General features: G+C 43.4%; 1 protein-coding gene across 15 annotated transcripts in view; it reads left to right on the forward strand.

The window, feature by feature from the left end:
* Nucleotides 1-13990, forward strand: part of LOC311252061 (adhesion G protein-coupled receptor L3) — a 221860-nt gene that overhangs the window by 112180 nt on the left and 95690 nt on the right. For all 15 annotated transcript variants that reach the window (XM_084344861.1, XM_084344863.1, XM_084344862.1 and 12 more), the window contains one exon: nt 11936-12045. In XM_084344861.1, the coding sequence (XP_084200987.1) occupies nt 11936-12045 (110 nt within the window). The remainder of the gene's footprint in view (nt 1-11935; nt 12046-13990) is intronic.

The following is a 13990-nucleotide window of genomic DNA, read 5'->3' on the forward strand; positions in this document are numbered from 1 at the left end:
GCTAAGTCGTTTTTTGCCACTGCTGCCATCCTACCATCAACAAAATTGATACACCTTGTACTGAATTAGCACCGTTGTGCAAGTAAATTACTTTCCTCTCAGACTTAAGTCGTGAGTGACAGTACCTCGGGCATATTGACACAGAGGAGACAGGAGAGTTCAGTCAAGCCCAAGCTTTTAATCCCAACCATGCTTCTTTCAGGACAATTCCTTAAGACCCGCGGTGATTTCCTGCATGCCAATGCATGCCTGGACCCTTGCCGAGCTATCGACGCCTGACCCCTCCTGTACAGAGCGCTGGGGTTACTCATAACCCCTGCTCGTCTTTCATTATTGAGATGTGAATGAGGAAGGTCAAGGGGTGGCGTTCATCGATCGGTCAACACAGGAATATTTGATTGTCGCTCGGGCGGCTCTGCCAAGACACTCCTCTTGGTGATAACAAAGGTGGCCATTTTGAATGTGGAAAAAGGTTGGAGTGAGCAAAAACATATAGGTTTGAAACGGCTGGGTAAAATCCTGCAAGGTCATGTTTGGCCGATTTAATTCTGTCCTTTCACTTTAAGGATTATGAAACAGCAGCTGTAGAGAAGGGTTTGTTTATTGCTAAACCTTGTGGCTTGTATAGATAGAGTGGTTTGTTATTAAAGGCACCTGTGCATCCCTTTGTCACATGAGGTAATTAGCAGCCAAACACCCCTTCTAGAAGCTAAGCACTCTGGGTGACCGTTAGAGAAGCAATGTGGTTTTAGGCTTTGAAAAAGGGCTTTGAAGAAGGAAAGTGCTGGAAGCACATACTGGCCCAAGTCGGACATTGGAAGTTACCATGGTGACAGCGACTGGAAATGAAAAATCTGTGCTTAAAGGCAGGCCTTGGTGTGTGTGTGTGTGTGTGTGTGTGTGTATGTATGTGTGTGTAGGGAAGGGAGAGAGAGTGAGAGAGATTGGGGGGATCAGGGATACAGTGTGCTTATTGATTCATGTGTAGATTATAAATACAGGGAATGTAGTGCAATTCAGTTTGAGTGTTGGTGTGAGTAGAGTTGGTATTCTTTATCCATACAAGCCTCAGAATTTCTTCCAATTTTCCAAAATAGAGATTAAATAATGGTCCAAGCGAAGGATTAGAATCTGTTTTGTTGTCACTGTGCGGTGCATACAGCCACACAAGCCCCCTCCAAAGCGCTCCTTTGACTCGAACCAGCAGCAGACGCAGCTCTTTGTGCGTAACAAACAGGACTCGATGCCTTGAAAAAGTCAAAGCGGCATCTCTGTCTCTCTGTTTTTATTCCCCGTCCGTCCGTCTGTCCGTCAGAAGGCCAGCACAGCAGTGGCACCCCTGGGTATCTGGCCAAAGAATCTGAGGCTTGCAGAGATGCTCTTGAGATGGGCTTAGAATCTCAGCAGGAATGGTTCAAAAGGCTAACCCTGGTCAGCAATTCAATGGGGCCTGTCACTGGAATCCTTCAGGATGGATTCCTTTATGCCGTAGGAAGAGTATATTGAGTGTGTGCGTGTCGCCTGCCTGCAGAGACGCTCATACATACACCGCTTCAATTTAGCCACAGATGCGCATACGTGTGCACATGCCCGTCAGAAATCTCCCCTCGCACCTTGCGCATCAAATTATCGTTTTTCTTCAATATGTGACACATTAATATTCATATGACTGCGGTTGTAAAAAAAATATGAGCCAATCCTCACTTTTACACGTTCCCTCTGGAATGAGGCTTAGCCTAAAATGGGCCTACGGGCTGAGAGTCCCGAGGGCCGCCGCTGGAAGATAAATCAAGCGTCACCGGGAAGATAGGGAGCAGCATCATGTGTTGGCAAGAATAGAAAAATTCATCCCGGAAATCGTAAATCATTAGACAGGCAGGCCCCGGTGAATAAGCCTCACCCACCAAACAAATCGATTCTTGAAGTTATTGCACATTTCAATCCTCCTCTCTGCCTCCTTACCGGCACCTGGAGAGACCCCGTGGGCGTTGTGATTTACATACCCGGAGATTAGACGCTTCTTGTTTTTTGACAGAGTGGCACATATTCAAATCATACACCCGGCTTTTTATTTATTTGTTTACTTGTAATGGAAGAAACGCATCAAAAAAATGTGTTACTAGGCTTGTGTAACGAATATCAGTGTCAGCAGGTTAGTCTTCGCAGTGTGGGTGCCTCTAAGTGGAGTAGGAGTGCTTTTCCAATCAATGCCTATTCTTCTCATAGCAACGGATTTCAAAACATGTCTTAATTAACTCGTTTCCTCGAGCTAGGGGGAAATAACTTTTCTTTTTATCCCATTTGACTTAGTAATAACCAGTCTCAAAATAATAAAGCCTGCTGCTTCTAATGACTTCATGCATACTAATTAAATTCATATCAGTTTCCAGGTTGAGACCTTTCATTACGGTTTCTCAAAACTATTTGTTTTGCTCTAATAAATGCCATCCAGATTGGACAACCGTGAGACAAGTGATATGTTCCTTACTGCTCACATAGTGAAACAGCAACCCCATACATAATACTGTAGCTTGTGAAGTGTCACAAATTGTATGTTGAGTTGTCAGTCCTCCATGAAAGAAATCCTAGTTGCCGTGTTTAGAGCAGTCGGGGGAAATATTGACAGCAGAGCTCATGCTTGTGTTTTAATTAGCCACCAGCACGGCTTCTTCATCATGTAAATCATATCTCTGCATGCATGATGATATCATTTGCATACAACCCTTCTTTTTTTCTCCAGTGGTGGCCGCAGTATAAAAGGGGCAATGATGATGAATGGAAAATGTATAATTTCAGTGAGAATTAGCGGTGGATCCGGTTCACGCACCGGGTAAAACAAAGAAAACAGAGCGCAGATAATGCATTATTTATCGGACACTCCACTCTGGCTTCAAGGCTGCGGTTCAATCTATGTGTGTGTGTATCTGAGAGTGAGAGAGAGATTTAAACTAATATTGGCAGAACTTGGAATCACTATCAAGTTTAAACAAAACAGTGTTCCTCGCTCTCTTTTTGAGCTCGACGCAATTTTCAAGATGCGTATCTCCTGACATCCAAGGAAAAGCGGCTGAGGAGGATTATTCGGCTGAGTTTATCTTTGCCCTTTCGAGATAGAACTCAGACACTCGTGTCTGTGCTCCAAACGACCACTTGCTGTGTCCCTGCCTTGAAAGCAGAGATAAGCTGTACATGTGAATGCATGTATGAAATGGGTCTAGCAGTGGTGTCAAAGGGGAATTCAGTACATGAGCTCTATTGTCCTTAAAATAATGGTTCTATATTCCCACTGAGTGAAGGAATACAATTGAACTGCAGCAATATGAGGTCACCCATTTAAATGAATTATCACACAGGGCCAAGCTTTCATTGTCTAATTCAAACAATACACGCAGTATAAACTCTAGCTGCACCCTTCCTATAAAAGCAGCTTCGCTGGATTTATTTGGATTCTCTTTCTTCGACTTCCCTAATGTTGAATTTGGAAGCGTCGGACTCCCTCAGCTCCTCCAGCGCCTGCCACATTCCTACTTTAATGGAATTTCGGTGTGCACAGCCAGATAGATGTCTACAGCATGTGCAGAATCACGGATTGACCTTTCAGGTGGAGAGAGAAATTGCATCACCTAATACCTGTTGTGGCACTGAAATAGATGGATTAATTTCCAAGAGGCGAGCTGAGCAAGTTTGATCTGTCCGCGGCCGGATTACTTCTCCTTCAAAATAACAAGAGGCGTATTCACAATTTTTTTGCAAAGAAGTCAAAGAGACTCTCGAGTTTGCCGTGTCCCAGGGTTTAGATGAATAGCTGTAGCTTCAGACTTTCTTACGACAACAACCGCTTTAATGCACATTCACCACGCAGCAGAAAATATCTCCCTTTGTTTTAGCTCTCCCCCACAGAGTGGTTTGGAGCAAGCTGTTAGGGTGACTTAAAGGTGAAGAAAACATCTTCTGCGGAGCTCAAAGGTTCGTCTAAAATTTCTCAGATTTAAGGGTTGTTTTAGATTTAGTAGCAGCCACTAGTGCAAGGAAATAGTGCAAAAAGAAACACGAAATGCATTCCTCTTCCAAAGTCGTCCGACTACAAAATGTTTACCACGGCTGATTAGCCTTTGGTGTCAGCACAGATCTCTGTGCTCTCACAAAACATCCCATGGTTTAAGCCTCACTGAGAACAGCAGCCGACCCGAGGTAAATAAATTCCTCCTCGGAAGCAATACTCATCATGGGAGGAGTGCATACCCTGAGGTGATAACCTTTGTCTGGCTCGACCTTAAATCCATGTGTTGTCTGACAAAGTAACAGACCGGAAAAGTCTTTGCAACCGAGTCTTAGTTTTTCTCCAGTTTTCCTTTTACTTGGCCCCAAAGACACAATTATCTTGCAGCCGAAACAGAAATGTGCACGGATTTGATTTCAAACAAGGATAAATTGATATTTTACATGATTTATTTTGTTGTTTCAGATCTGTTAATTATTGTTTCATGTTATTTCAGGTTTGCATGTGAAATCGGCGAAGAGAAGAGCAGTAAACTTTAGTAAATGGGTAGTTTAGTATTTTTAAATAAGCAAAATATACACACCAACATACGAAAAAAAAACAAATGCTGCATTATGGGTCTCGATATTGCTGGAGGACTGAACATCGGCAAACTTAAACTTGTCCTGACAGCAGTTGCGGACTTAAGTCTTCGCCCTACAGACTGTTTCCATACTGTCAACATTGTTAGAATACACAGTTACCACAATGCCACATATGTTAGCAAAAACAAACCCTGGATACATTTCCTTCTCCAAACTAAGTGGTAATAAAAAGCACATGAACTATAAAGAAAAAATGAATTACGAGGAAGGATTTCTTCTTGCTTTGAGCCGCAGTAAGTGGGGGAAATGTACAAATAGAACGAATCGGAGATAGAAATGTTTTGACCGGTGTTTATATTTGTCTCATCCATCATCGTGAGCTATAAACAAGCCCAATCACCCTTCTCAGTTACAGAACATTGTTTTAGTCATCACCTCGGTGGAAGTGCCCACTCGTCCGAGCACACGGCGAAACAGCGAAAGCATGTGTTTATCAAGCCTCACTTTAGGCTCTTGGACCGCTTCCAAACACAGGACCGCCATATACAGCCTGCATCCATAAAGCCTCAGCAGGAACTTGTAAAAATACTCAAGAAGTCTGTATTGCGGGCTGATCATCACTCCACATCCAGCCGCAGTGCCTCAGTGCAACTGTATTTTTCTCGGATTGTTGTTGCGTTGGGATGAAGTGCGGCTTATCTTCCAAATACAATATTAGAGAGGGGGGGAAAAACTGTGTGATGTAAAAATCTTATGAAAGCTGCTAATCTGTGTGAATGGCTAAGAGGGATTATGCTTGTCAGGAGGAGAAAAAAACAAGCTCGAGATGCTCTTTCCCTTTTTTTTTTTAGAAGTAGCATTGAATTTATGTAAGCAGTGGAAGTAGTTCATGAGAGTTGATCAATCTCGACCTTTGTTTGACCACCCCTAATGAAACTCTTATTCCATACTTAATAGAGCCTGATAAAGGTCATTCATATAGCTCATGCACACAAACACTCCATCTTCCCTATACCGAACAGCCACTTGGCACTTTATTCATTTCTGCTTAGTTACACATAGTTAATCCTATAAAAATATGAATATGGCTGATGTTTTGTCAACCATAGTGCTTGTACAAACAGTGTGATACAGCTTGATGTTTTTTCTCTCTCCGCGTTTAGCGCGATGCTAATGCCACCGAGTAAGCGGGCCCCACCGCAATGTGTTAATCTGACATTCGGTTGTCTCCATATGTGACGAATCACATCGACAAACATCTGTTGAATATGTAGGTGCTTGTATGCTCTTGAGTGCAGATGTTTATCCGTGTTTGCGGCGCGCTGCGTGAACTACTTGAGAACAGTGAGCTCCTTTCAATACTCCACGCCCACACTCAGTCATTGTGTTTGCGTTGTATACATTCATTCCCAATCTTCCTCTCCTGCTTTTAAAGCAGCGTCGAGTGGCTCGCTTGGTGTTTTGAAAACTTAGTTGCTTTTAGCAGTAATAACAACAGCGGGGCCATTATAGATCATTCTCAGCATGTATAGAATGCAGTATGTGTTTGTGTGCAGGGGATCTGCGTGTAGGTTGTTTGAATATTGACAAATCCTCCATTCAGTATCCTCCATTCAGATGCACATGCAACCTGGGTTGTCGATATGTACTCCCAAATTGGACCTTCAACCCCCGACACTGTATGTATACTGTGTAACACAAGGGGCTTTCAGTGCAAATAGGTCATATATATTGACAGTCAAGACAGGAAAATACAAACATATGCACACATATAAGGAACAAATAAATGACGGGGTAAGCATTTCTCTCGTTCACAGATGCCATATGAATATGTATAATTTATTCTGGGATAATTAATATATAGTGACTCTGTTGTTGTGATAATAAAATCAAATGCTACAAAGACAAAGAAACCACCGTTTTAGATATAATCAGCTGTCTCATTTTGTTGTTGTTTGCGGGAAAAGAAAACGATCATACGATCTTTTAAAAATTCAAACTCTTTCCGGCTGACTGGCATCTCATGCATCAAAGGCTGGTTGGTAAACAGGTACCTTATTGAATTAAATAGGGACAATGATTATAGGTGCTCATAGGAACAGCTGTAACGCCATGGCTGTTTTTGTGTTTCTCCTTTCATTTGCATTTCTGTGCAAAACACTTGGAGAATTTAAGTATGCACTTACGCAGCACAGATGCCTTAAAGTGTACTCAACCAGTCTAGTACTGCACTTCTGTAATATTGTCGGATTCACTACAGACAGTTTTAAAGGGGTCATTTCATGCTCATTTCCAAGTCCATACCTATATTTAGGTACAGTGTATATTAATGTTTGTATGCTTTAATGTTGAAAAACACATTATTTTTCACATACTGTCTTTTGCTGCAGCACCTCTATTCACCCTCTGTCTGAATGCTTCGTTTTAGTGCCTGTCTCTTTAAGACCCAACTCCCAAAAGGCCCTGTCTGCTCTGATTGGTCAGTTCTCACAGGCCTGAGTAGGAATTGTCCACCATGTTTTCTGCATCAGCTCTAGCGCAGCCGCGCCGACATGGGACATTGCTGGGGGGCTGCGGTTGCATAGTTGTGACATCACAACCGAACGTTCGCCGCTTTGCACGCACCATCCGATTCACCAGTTCAGAAGCATTTTGTAGCGCCTCTGAAACTACAATATATGCCTCACAGATGTGAATAATTTTGCCACTTTCCACAACAAAACGTAAAATATCTTTGCAATAATTCCGCTGCACTTCAGTGGATGAGATAATCTAATCAGTGTAGTCTGACTGAGTTCAATCACACACACCCAACCTCCCAAGCAGAAGTGGAAGCAGCAATTAGGGTAGCGTGGTTGTTAGGATTTGGTTGATAATCCCCAGTTTGGGATATCTTTGAATTAAGCCCAAATAATCAGAACATATGAAAGATACATTATTCTGTAGCAGGTCCACAACAGAACATTTGATACATTATGCTCTTTAACAGGCTCCTCTATATGAACGATTGGCCTCCACAGGGACTTAAACTGATGATTCCTCTTCCTGTAAAAGAGCTACGCTAATCAACGCTCAAACAGATACCTTTTAATACTTCTCGGTTTACCTCGAGAGCTAAACGCACAGGCTCAAGGCCATCGCTTCCCCTCTTGTAACATTTCCTTTAGGTTTTCATGGGAGTTTTAAAGGTTGTTTTTTTCGTGTGCTGCGCCAGGAGACAGGCTGAATAAGAAAAGATGGATGCTGCGGCGTGCAGCTGGGAAAGATAATGAATGAAGTCGACCGTGGGTGGCGAAGACCATCACTAAAGCGTAATGGGTCCCAACAGAGAGACGGGGATATTGACCCGTCCGTCACTTTTCCCTCCCCGCTCCCCTCCCTTCTGGTCTTACAAATACAAACCCTCACAAGTGTGTACACAGCCTGCCACACACAGACAGACACTGCAGTGTACACATGAATCAGACAACATGCACTTTGTCTTTGCACACACACACACTCCAAGTCCCTAAAGCACCATGTGCATCTTTTTCTCATCTTAACACATGAACCAATACCGATGTGCGTGTGTGTGTGAATTTCTCGGCGGTGGGGCACTTTGGACGTGTTTGCTCTTTTTAACTGAAAGCAAATGGGAGAGTTTGCGCTCCCTGACAGGAACGTTTTCATCAAACACACACGAACTGCGGAAGAACTCCACGGAGAGACCTCCCCTCGATGCAGAACGCCAGCTGAACCATCTCCATTCTTATTTGACGTACCTCAAGCAAACATCTTTGATACGAGTCCTATGGAAAATCCCTCCAAAGCAAGCATTGCATCATTTACTTTTTTTCCCCTTCTCAACTTTTAAAAAGACGGCAAACCTTTCTCTACCTCTTCCACTTGGTTGGTATTTTCCATTGGATATAAATCACTTTAGCTCTGAAAGGGAACAGTGGTGCAAACCATTTCTCCTTCATTACTTTCCAGTATGGACAGAATATCTGTCTGGATTTGTCAGCAGCTGCATCGTCCTTGTCTTAGACGACCGGCTAGTTGTTTTTATTTCCTTTCTCTTTCTTTCATTGATTCATTTATTCACCCGTTTATTTATTTGTTTATTTATTTATTTTAGTCCTATGTCAGTGGTCAATAGACTAGAGGGGACTCAGCCCCTCTTACATCAGAGGCAGCAGCAGGATCAGCCGGCGATTACAGTCATTACAGTTTGTGCTTACATAGGGCTCTTGTGCTTTGTGCCACATCTCCCCTCGTCAGCTGGCAGTCTGAGCTCTAATCTGCCAGTTATAACAAACAGCAGACGAGGGAACAGGAGGAATAAAGCTATAAGGGAGGAAAAGCGGGAATGTGGATAAAAAGGGGCGGTTGGTGGCCAAATTGCAGAATTGAGTTTTTGTGTCCTCTTTTACAATCTTTGCCCTGATAGAGGGTCATATCCAGATCTAATCTGTCATTATGTGTCCCGTGGAGAGCTGATAACACCTAGGACATGATCTGTTACTGTTGTATGTGCTTCAAAGAAGAAATTTCAACCTTTTGTTTACCATTTGCCAGCAGAAGCCGAGCTTCCAGCAAGGCACCTATTAGAGCGTACTGGCTGCTTCCAACCACCTGCTGTTCTACCTTCAATACTGAATATGCCAACCACATATTTCTATACATATTTGAATACATCAGTCAAAGCGAATCCAATTCCCTCTCTCCCTGGTAGTTCAAAGGGCTCCATCGGAGCCAAGTGTCTGATGAAATCCTAATTACCCCTCTAATTGGTAATTGTGAAGTCTGTGTGGCACGTGGTGTGGGCAGCTTCTCCCGCTATCGATCGCCCTCCTACTCTGCCATTGATTTGCGCTTGATACATTTAATTGCAATTATTCCTCCACCTTATTTTATCCCCTTTCGAGATGGGGGATCTTCCTCTGGATGCTGCTGGAAAACTGACCAGGGGGTTTTTGTGTTCGTGGAGGTAAAAGCAAAAAAAAATGCACAGCACAGCAGTGATAAAAGGGATTTTGTATATGGGTCAAGATAAATGTTAAGGCTGGGATTAAGTCTGCAATCCACGTTAAATACACATTATGATGGTTAATCCCTCAAGAGGAAGTTATTACAAACCGTGATTAAAATTCCAGATTTGGTCCTTGTTTGACCTCCGGGGCAGCGTTATTGAATCAAAAACATCACGTCGTCGTCCACCCACGAAACAAGCCGACGATTTAATCTTACGTTGCTTAAAAAGAAAACCACGTTGGGCACAAGTGCATGTCCATTCACGCAAGTGTGTGTCTCTGCTCCGACCTCCAGCTTGTTACATCTCTTCTATCCATCTCACTCTTAACTCTGTGTGACACTTAATCTCAACTTGTGTTCTCACTCGCTGATTAGGCTACAACCCCACCCCGGGTGTTGAATCTAAACCAGAAATGGTAGTAAGGAGGAAGGGTGTAGAGATGAGGAGCCTACCTCCTATAATTGTTTCTCAGTTTCATAGGCTTGACCCCTTATTTATTTGACTGCCATTTACTGCCTGGGAATTAACTGTTCATGGGCAGGGACAGGCCGCAGACAGCTGAGTGAGTGAGTGAGTGGCAGAGGGTGATGGGGGAGGGTGGGCGCTGGGTTCATGAACCCATAAAGCTCGCATGGGAGAGACTCGGCAGACCATATCTCATTACTGGGTTGGCTTGAAATGAGATGGGCTCCTTTTTGCTTGTCCCTCACTGGTTCGATTGATCAGTCGGCAGCCAATCAATGTTAATTAAGGTGTAGAGAATCCTTTAATTGTGGCGTATGAATCATTGTGTCAGACCCCGCCTTGACCTTCACAAGACTTGGACTGTGAACGGCCACGCTGGGGAATAAATACCTTTTCATGTATTGCGAGATAATGGTAGACCATAAATGAGTATAGATTTGACGGACGGCGATCCCGTGCACACTGTAGCTCGCAGCAGCAGCAGCGCTCATGAGGATCACACACGCAGTGGGTGCTCAAACAGAAACCGGACCGCCCTGTATTTTCTTGCGTGGCGTCTTGCAAACGGATGCAGAGCACGGACAGATCAATACCTGTCAGAACACTTAAGAGTTAATGTTGTGGGATAAGTGTTGCTATTATGTGTGGCGAGAGGCTCTCCGTGCATATGAAGTGGGGCTTTGATTGATGACTGCCAAAAACAAAATGACACATGAGAACACCACCGGCAGCCATAATTGTGTTTTTTAATGAAGACCTACATTTCACGTTGGAGATGATTTCGCACTCAGTTGATTGTGTCTACCCCGCCTCCTCTCCACCACCGCCACTACCATCCATCATGTAGTAGGAACGATATAACCTGCACATGGTTTAAAGCCTGGTTGCAGGTCCGTGACGTCCAACTATGCTCCTCAACTGAAATTAATTTGGCCATGACCGAGCTTCCTGACCCTAAAAAGAAGAGTGAATCCCTCAAGATTAGAAACGTATCATAACTGTGCTTCAATATATCATGCTTTATTGCCTTATTAATGTTTAAACTCCCCTGACTTAATCAGGGTAGCATGTGAGACTGTTGCATGATTCCTTACGCTATGCCATCAGTTATTTAGCCATGTGACCCCATAACTATAAATACAGTATCTTATATAGAAATCTTATATAGAAAGATAACACATGAAAAATACAGATGCCCATAGACGCCATTCAATACTCCGACCAGCGTTTCAGGCTATATTATGTAAATCTAGTCTTCGATCAACCTTCCCGAGTCCTCCAGTGCAGTTGCGGGATTCACAAGAGTTATGTTTAAGTAAATATGACCGAAATTAAAGCAGCAAAGGCTGAAGTATCCACGCTTTTTTTCCCCACTGATCCACTGAATCCTACACTTTACATAATGCAACGTCCTAGCTGCTGTCAGCAGACCCTCCTGGCCTGTTGAGCGTCAATGTCTGACAAATCTCACAATCCCAGTTTGTAATACAGGCTTCCTGTTGTAAATGTGTCGACTCTAAGCCCAGTGACAACATCAGTTTTATTTCTGGAGAGACACAGAAGACATTTTACATCTATTTTCATAAGATGACTCAGAATCCGACTGCAATTAAACTTAATCTAATGTTTAAAAATGACAGAGTGTCCCTTTAAAGTGTCCGGATATAAAAATACCCACTTTGTATATATTTAAGGAGAGCGACTTGATGATTCATCTCCAGCGGAGCTTCATAATCGTCATAATCTCCTCTACACAATTAAATACTTTCAACCTCATTAACTACACACTAAACATCTGACTAATGTGCCGCTGTGTAAAGTGGCCATTCAGAAGAACAAGATTGTCTGATGATCTTTTTTCTCTGTTTTCAGATGTAATAACCGGACCCAGTGTGCTGTTGTGGCTGGACCAGACGTGTTTCCTGACCCCTGCCCGGGAACCTACAAATACCTGGAGGTCCAATATGAATGTGTACCCTACAGTATGTACTCCTCCATTCTCTCACACTCTTAGCCACCTCCTAACGCTCTTCTCAGCCCTCCTTATTTCCTCTTTACAGCAGTGACTCATGCAGGAAGCCGATCGACATGCATGCTCTTAATGTTCCAAATGTTCAAAAATATCTCTAGAGGTGTCATCCGGTTTTGTCGAGCAGATTGAGACGCAGCGGCGGATGCGAAGAGAAGGGATGATTCCTGTGATCCGGAAAACACAGCGCCCTGCGTGACTACAGGGAAACATTATTGACAGTGTCGTTCACATGTGAAGGATGATACAGCGTATCAGTGTGGAGTGATGTTCACCCATCGATGTGATACTGCTGTTTATCAAACGTTAAAGCCTTTGTTGCGACTGACAAGAGCATAACGCTTTTTTCTTCATTTTCTTCATCTTGCATGGCAGCAATTATGTCAACAGTGTGCCGGCTTACACTCAGTTGTTACAAATAATGTCCTCCGTGGGATATTAGTGTTGTAATTTCGTAGGTATATACTGTAGAAATAGTATAACAGGGACATTTGTGCTGCTATGTCAACAACATGCTAAAAAGAACAAAACTGCACATCTGCAAATGTCATCAGTCAGAGAAAGTGTTAGCTACTTTCCTTTTCTAGCTGGTGCTTGTCAGCGCCTTCCCGTCAGCTCCCCCAGTTCACAGCACTTTAATATCTTTGAGGAAATCATGTCTGATCATGTCACGTCACCGTTAGCACAACTGCAAGAAAAAGGCCGTTTGACTTTAATCAAAATGAAAACATACTTGTTGTTTTCGGTTCAGTTCAGCTCAGTGGACGCCAGTTAATGTCGAGCCCAGCGAGGCATCTCTGAAGGGAGTAAATAAAAAACGGATTTAATTAGTGCAGCAGGTGAAAAAACACGGTCAGGCTGCACATAACTTGAGCGGAGACATTCGGGCTGGGAATGGAAGAATCAGCATGGGGGTGACAGGATGAGCACGCCAGTGAGGAAGTCCAGGTGAGGTCAGAGGAAGTGGCTCGGACATTGCTGCGTGACCTGAGGTATTGTGTTATAATGACCTTTTTGAATTGGAACACCAAAGCCGCCATAATTACGTCTGCCGACATGATATGAAGCTGGAAACATTTGGTCATTTTATCTGTGTGGTCTGCAGCTGCTGGGTTCAAGCGAACTCTAATAATTCAAATCAAAACCGTCTTTTCAACATTTGATGTCCTTACATGGCGCCCTCACTAGTACGCCTGACAGGAGCTTTTATGTTGTGAAGTAAAAACCATTTCTACCTGTGATCCAGAGCTGGCAGATGGCTCTTTTATACCTCACTCTTTGCAATTTGCACATTTTGCTATCTCAGCCACCCAGTGTCACTGTCTTTCTAGTGACCCGACTGAAGTTAATGCAGTAACACAACTTTAATTAACCCTCTATTTTTTAGTGCCCTTCTGAGTTCCTGTCAGTACTTAAACATAAGGTGCGTTTTGCTTTGCGTGCCATTTATGGACTTTTGCTCCGACGTTGTTCCAGAATCTTTGTTTTTATCACATACAATAATACGATGTAGTAAAGCTGGTTCTTCTGCATTTAACCCATCCCGGAGGAGCAGTGGGCCAGCTGGGCCGATACTGATACTTTGGGTTGATAGGTAGGCCCGGCCTCCAACCCAACACATCGGTATTTGACACCCAAAGTTGGGTTGGCGAGTTGGGGTGAGACTCAACAATTAACTGTCCTAGAAATTGGACCTTTAGGGCTCAAGATTGAATTTTTCTGAACTCATGTTTATCATCGACATCTTGTGACACCGTATATAAAGGCCCCCATCTGATGCAGAGGCTTGGTTTTGCCACTCTGTCTCGATCAACAATGTAATAGCCAATAGTCCAACGGAAATGTCACGAGACTCACAGGACCCATGGCAGTCACAGTCAGTCGTCTGCCTCACACCG

This window comes from Pagrus pagrus (genome assembly GCF_965226575.1).
Source record: "Pagrus pagrus genome assembly, chromosome: 22".
NCBI lineage: Eukaryota > Metazoa > Chordata > Actinopteri > Spariformes > Sparidae > Pagrus > Pagrus pagrus.